Here is a 6603-nt window from a genome sequence, read left to right on the forward strand (position 1 = left end):
AGGGCCCGTGTGTGTGTGTGTGTTAGGGCCCGTGTGTGTGTGTTAGGGCCCGTGTGTGTGTGTTAGGGCCCTGTGTGTGTGTGTGTTAGGCCCTGTGTGTGTGTGTGTGTTAGGGCCCGTGTGTGTGTTAGGGCCTGTGTGTGTGTTAGGGCCCGTGTGTGTGTTAGGGCCTGTGTGTGTGTGTGTTAGAGCCCGTGTGTGTGTGTTAGGGCCCGTGTGTGTGTTAGGGCCTGTGTGTGTGTTAGGGCCCGTGTGTGTGTTAGGGCCCGTGTGTGTGTTTTAGGGCCTGTGTGTGTGTGTTAGGGCCATGTGCGTGTGTGTGTTAGGGCCTGTGTGTGTGTTAGGGTCTGTGTGTGTGTGTTAGGGCCCTGTGTGTGTGTTAGGGCCCTGTGTGTGTGTGTGTGTGTTAGGCCCTGTGTGTGTGTGTGTGTGTGTGTGTGTGTGTGTGTGTGTGTGTGTGTGTGTGTGTGTGTGTGTGTGTGTGTGTGTGTGTGTGTGTGTGTGTGTGTGTGTGTGTGTTAGGGCCCATGTGTGTGTTAGGGCCTGTGTGTGTGTTAGGGCCCGTGTGTGTGTTAGAGCCCGTGTGTGTGTTAGGGCCTGTGTGTGTGTGTTAGAGCCCGTGTGTGTGTGTTAGGGCCTGTGTGTGTGTTAGGGCCTGTGTGTGTGTGTTAGAGCCCGTGTGTGTGTGTTAGGGCCTGTGTGTGTGTTAGGGCCTGTGTGGGTGTGTTAGGGCCTGTGTGTGTGTTAGGGCCTGTGTGTGTGTTAGGGCCTGTGTTGGTGTGTTAGGGCCTGTGTGTGTGTGTTAGGGCCTGTGTGTGTGTGTTAGAGCCCGTGTGTGTGTGTTAGGGCCTGTGTGTGTGTTAGGGCCTGTGTGGGTGTGTTAGGGCCTGTGTGTGTGTTAGGGCCTGTGTGTGTGTTAGGGCCTGTGTTGGTGTGTTAGGGCCTGTGTGTGTGTGTTAGGGCCTGTGTGTGTTAGGGCCTGTGTGTGTGTTAGGGCCTGTGTGTGTGTGTTAGGGCCCGTGTGTGTGTGTTAGGGCCCGTGTGTGTGTGTTAGGGCCCGTGTGTGTGTGTTAGGGCCTGTGTGTGTGTTAGAGCCCGTGTGTGTTAGGGCCTGTGTGTGTGTTAGAGCCCGTGTGTGTGTTAGGGCCTGTGTGTGTGTGTTAGGGCCTGTGTGTGTTAGGGCCCGTGTGTGTGTTAGAGCCTGTGTGTGTGTTAGAGCCCGTGTGTGTGTGTTAGGGCCTGTGTGGGTGTGTTAGGGCCTGTGTGTGTGTTAGGGCCTGTGTGTGTGTTAGGGCCTGTGTGGGTGTGTTAGGGCCTGTGTGTGTGTGTTAGGGCCTGTGTGTGTTAGGGCCTGTGTGTGTGTGTTAGGGCCTGAGTGTGTTAGGGCCCCTGTGTGTGTGTCTTCTATCTGAGGTAGTGGTTCTGTTCTGCAGGGTGTATGAAGGGCTGTGGGCCACAGTACTGATGGGAGGGGCTATTTAAATGTAAGTGACATCATCATCATCCTATCTTTTTCATCACAGTCACCCCTCTCCTCCCTCTGCTCTCCTCTCCTCCCTCTCCTCTCCTCCCCTCCCTCGGCTCTCCTCTCCTCCCTCTGCTCTCCTCTCCTCCCTCTCCTCTCCTCCCCTCCCTCGGCTCTCCTCTCCTCCCTCTGCTCTCCTCTCTTCCCTCTCCTCTCCTCTCTTCCCTCTGCTCTCCTCTCCTCCCCTCCCTCTGCTCTCCTCTCTATAGTAGGTTAGCTGTTCTCTCTAACCTCTCTCCCTCCCTCTGTAGTAGGTTAGCTGTTCTCTCTGACCTCTCTCCCTCCCTCTGTAGTAGGTTAGCTGTTCTCTCTAACCTCTGTCCCTCCCTCTGTAGTAGGTTAGCTGTTCTCTCTGACCTCTCTCCCTCCCTCTGTAGTAGGTTAGCTGTTCTCTCTAACCTCTGTCCCTCCCTCTGTAGTAGGTTAGCTGTTCTCTCTGACCTCTCTCCCTCCCTCTGTAGTAGGTTAGCTGTTCTCTCTAACCTCTCTCCATCCCTATGTAGTAGGTTAGCTGTTCTCTCTAACCTCTCTCCCTCCCTCTGTAGTAGGTTAGCTGTTCTCTCTGACCTCTCTCCCTCCCTCTGTAGTAGGTTAGCTGTTCTCTCTGACCTCTCTCCATCCCTATGTAGTAGGTTAGCTGTTCTCTCTAACCTCTCTCCCTCCCTCTGTAGTAGGTTAGCTATTCTCTCTAACCTCTGTCCCTCCCTCTATAGTAGGTTAGCTGTTCTCTCTAACCTCTCTCCCTCCCTCTGTAGTAGGTTAGCTGTTCTCTCTGACCTCTCTCCCTCCCTCTGTAGTAGGTTAGCTGTTCTCTCTAACCTCTGTCCCTCCCTCTGTAGTAGGTTAGCTGTTCTCTCTGACCTCTCTCCCTCCCTCTGTAGTAGGTTAGTTGTTCTCTCAACCTCTCTCCCTCCCTCTGTAGTAGGTTAGCTGTTCTCTCTGACCTCTCTCCATCCCTATGTAGTAGGTTAGCTGTTCTCTCTAACCTCTCTCCCTCCCTCTGTAGTAGGTTAGCTGTTCTCTGATCTCTCTCCCTCCCTCTGTAGTAGGTTAGCTTTTCTCGCTAACCTCTCTCCCGCCCTCTGTAGTAGGTTAGCTGTTCTCTCTAACCTCTCTCCCTCCCTCTGTAGTAGGTTAGCTGTTCTCTCTAACCTCTCTCCCTCCCTCTATAGTAGGCTGTTCTCTCTAACCTCTCTCCCTCCCTCTGTAGTAGGTTAGCTTTTCTCGCTAACCTCTCTCCCGCCCTCTGTAGTAGGTTAGCTGTTCTCTCTAACCTCTCTCCCTCCCTCTGTAGTAGGTTAGCTGTTCTCTCTAACCGCTCTCCCTCCCTCTGTAGTAGGTTAGCTGTTCTCTCTGACCTCTCTCCCTCCCTCTGTAGTAGGTTAGCTGTTCTCTCTAACCTCTGTCCCTCCCTCTGTAGTAGGTTAGCTGTTCTCTCTGACCTCTCTCCCTCCCTCTGTAGTAGGTTAGTTGTTCTCTCAACCTCTCTCCCTCCCTCTGTAGTAGGTTAGCTGTTCTCTCTGACCTCTCTCCATCCCTATGTAGTAGGTTAGCTGTTCTCTCTAACCTCTCTCCCTCCCTCTGTAGTAGGTTAGCTGTTCTCTGATCTCTCTCCCTCCCTCTGTAGTAGGTTAGCTTTTCTCGCTAACCTCTCTCCCGCCCTCTGTAGTAGGTTAGCTGTTCTCTCTAACCTCTCTCCCTCCCTCTGTAGTAGGTTAGCTGTTCTCTCTAACCTCTCTCCCTCCCTCTATAGTAGGCTGTTCTCTCTAACCTCTCTCCCTCCCTCTGTAGTAGGTTAGCTTTTCTCGCTAACCTCTCTCCCGCCCTCTGTAGTAGGTTAGCTGTTCTCTCTAACCTCTCTCCCTCCCTCTGTAGTAGGTTAGCTGTTCTCTCTAACCGCTCTCCCTCCCTCTGTAGTAGGTTAGCTGTTCTCTCTAACCTCTCTCCCTCCCTCTGCAGTTTATTAATACAAACTGTGACTGCTTGTGTTTGTCTTTGTGTGTGTGTCTTTGTGTGTGTGTGTGTGTTTGTGTGTGTGTGTTCTATGTGTGTGTGTTAATGTGTGTTCTATGTGTGTGTGTTCTATGTGTGTGTGTTAATGTGTGTGTTAATGTGTGTGTGTGTTAATGTGTGTTCTATGTGTGTGTGTGTGTGTGTGTGTGTGTTAATGTGTGTGTTAATGTGTGTGTGTGTGTTAATGTGTGTTCTATGTGTGTGTGTTAATGTGTGTTCTATGTGTGTGTGTCTTTGTGTGTCTCTTACCTTGTCTTTTTGAACCCCAGGTGCCCTCTCTGTTCGTTCTCCACCAGTCGGCCTGTCTCCATGGTAACACACATGCGCTCGTCGCACTCAACGACGGACCAGCACCGTTGCCGCATCTGCCAAAGGTCGTTTTCACGGCAACCGGAGCTCCAGGCCCACGTCAGGTGTCATCGTCAGGGCAACCAGTACCGCTGCGAGAGGTGTGGCCACCTGGCCCGAACAGCCAATAAGCTGATAGAACACGTGCGTGTGCACACGGGGGAGCGACCTTTCACCTGCGACCTCTGCCCTTACAGCGCCAAACGCCGAGACAGCCTCCGTCTGCACTGCCGACTCAAACACCCCGAACACACGCCCTCACACGGACACACACACACACCCTCACACGGACACACACACACACCCTCACACGGACACACACACACACCCTCACACGGACACACACACGCAGGACAGCATATACACCGTTCAGCCCTGAATCCCCTCTCCTCCTCTTCTCTCTCTTCCTGGTTTAGGGGGTCAGACCTTTTTCTCGTCCCCCTCACCACCCTGCTCTCCCTCAGACCCCTCTCTAGCCCCAGACCCTCCTCTCCCTCCCGCTCTTCCTCTCCTTCACCCAAACTCTCTTTCCTAGCCTACCTAGGTCTGACAGAGCCAACCTAATCAACCTCCCTCCTCCTCTACCCCCTTTCTCCTCTTCTTCTCTACCTCTCTTCTCCTCCTCCTCTACCCCCTTTCTCCTCTTCTTCTCTACCTCTCTTCTCCTCCTCCTCTACCCCCTTTCTCCTCTTCTTCTCTACCTCTCTTCTCCTCCCTCCTCTACCCCCTTTCTCCTCTTCTTCTCTACCTCTCTTCTCCTCCCTCCTCTACCCCTTTCTCCTCTTCTTCTCTACCTCTCTTCTCCTCCTCCTCTACCCCCTTTCTCCTCTTCTTCTCTACCTCTCTTCTCCTCCTCCTCTACCCCCTTTCTCCTCTTCTTCTCTACCTCTCTTCTCCTCCTCCTCTACCCCTTTCTCCTCTTCTTCTCTACCTCTCTTCTCCTCCCTCCTCTACCCCCTTTCTCCTCTTCTTCTCTACCTCTCTTCTCCTCCCTCCTCTACCCCCTTTCTCCTCTTCTTCTCTACCTCTCTTCTCCTCCCTCTCTCCTCTACCTCTCTTCTCCTCTTCTTCTCTACCTCTCTTCTCCTCCCTCCTCTACCCCTTTCTCCTCTTCTTCTCTACCTCTCTTCTCCTCCTCCTCTACCCCTTTCTCCTCTTCTTCTCTACCTCTCTTCTCCTCCCTCCTCTACCCCCTTTCTCCTCTTCTTCTCTACCTCTCTTCTCCTCCCTCCTCTACCCCCTTTCTCCTCTTCTTCTCTACCTCTCTTCTCCTCCCTCTCTCCTCTACCTCTCTTCTCCTCTTCTTCTCTACCTCTCTTCTCCTCCCTCTCTCCTCTACCTCTCTTCTCCTCTTCCTCTCCCAACAGTCACACAGGGCTAATGTAATATGTCCTCAGGACGATAAAGACTGAACTAAATGCAGGATGTCAAAACTAAAACAACAAGGTCTAATATTGTGTGTGTATATATATACATATATATATATATATATATATATATATATATATATATACACACTATTACTGAACATAGACAATAAGGCTGTGCACCCCTGCACTAGAGTTATATATGACAACTTCCTCTATGCTTCGCAAACATTATTGTGATTTTTACAAGGCATCCCCAAATGGCCCCCTTTATAGTGCACTACTTTTAGCCAAGGCTCATAGGGCACTGGTCCAAAGTAGTGCACTACATAGGGAATAGGGCGCAATTTTGGCACGTATCCTTTTATTACATGTATAAATGTCTGCCTTGTCCGTTGGTATATCCAAACTCTACTGGCTGTTGATTGGCTTATAGATTAAGTTGTTTTTATGTATAATGACACCGTAGACTAGAATATACTATAATATATATGAATATACTTATTCATTCTTCTTTTGGCATCCGGTCAGAATGTTTGGTTTGTCTAAATGTTTTTTTTATACAGTATTTAATTATCCTTATTAAAAAAAAAAAGGCTAAACAGGGTTTGCTGTTTGGAATAAGGCTACAGTTTGTCAGCCAGCGCTCAATGTCTACAAATAATGTATCATTAAAAAAATACAAAATAAAAAAAAGTCTTGTTTAATTGCAACGTTTGTCTCACTTGACGCACACTGTTTAATCGGCCTCCACGGGACGTTCGTATCCTAGGTTACTGCTTTCTCTCTTCCGCCCGTTGTCTCTTCCGCCCGCCCGTTGTCTCTTCCGCCCGCCCGTTGTCTCTTCCGCCCCTTCTCTCTTCCGCCCGTTGTCCTAACGTTCTATTAGGATGACGTCGATGTCGCCACGGTAGCTGAACAGGGTCTCTGATGCGACTCCCAAGTCAGTTCTTCCGAGGTTTTAGCCGAGAGTACGTCGTCGGGCTGTTCTCATGGATACCAAAAGATTCAGCCATTAATTCATATGTTGTTGTGCCCCTCGCCTGAGAGGAGGGAAGTTCAATATGTAACTAGATGTAGTAGGCTAATGTTAACTAGCTGGCCTGAGAGGAGGGAAGTTCAATATCTAACTAGATGTAGTAGGCTAATGTTAACTAGCTGGCCTGAGAGGAGGGAAGTTTAATATGTAACTAGATGTAGTAGGCTAATGTTAACTAGCTGGCCTGAGAGGAGGGAAGTTCAATATGTAACTAGATGTAGTAGGCTAACGTTAACTAGCTGGCCTGAGAGGAGGGAAGTTCAACATGTAACTAGATGTAGTAGGCTAATGTTAACTAGCTGGCCTGAGAG

At 50.4% G+C, this 6603-nt stretch overlaps 1 protein-coding gene across 3 annotated transcripts in view; it reads left to right on the forward strand.

Annotated features, from left to right (window-relative positions):
- The window catches only part of LOC110531324 (uncharacterized), a 55767-nt gene extending 49807 nt beyond the window's left edge, over positions 1-5960 (forward strand). For 2 of the 3 annotated variants that reach the window (XM_090183347.1, XM_090183348.1), the window contains exon 10: positions 3808-5960. In XM_090183347.1, coding sequence (XP_090039473.1) covers positions 3808-4450 — 643 coding nt within the window. In that variant the 3' untranslated portion in view covers positions 4451-5960. Of the gene's footprint in view, positions 1-1433; positions 1485-3807 lie in introns of all 3 variants that reach the window. The other variant, XM_090183349.1, reaches the window with a different exon arrangement.
- Positions 5961-6603: the final 643 nt, after the last annotated feature.

The sequence above is a fragment of the Oncorhynchus mykiss genome, chromosome 9 (genome assembly GCF_057628025.1).
Source record: "Oncorhynchus mykiss isolate SJ-2025 chromosome 9, ASM5762802v1, whole genome shotgun sequence".
Lineage (NCBI taxonomy): Eukaryota > Metazoa > Chordata > Actinopteri > Salmoniformes > Salmonidae > Oncorhynchus > Oncorhynchus mykiss.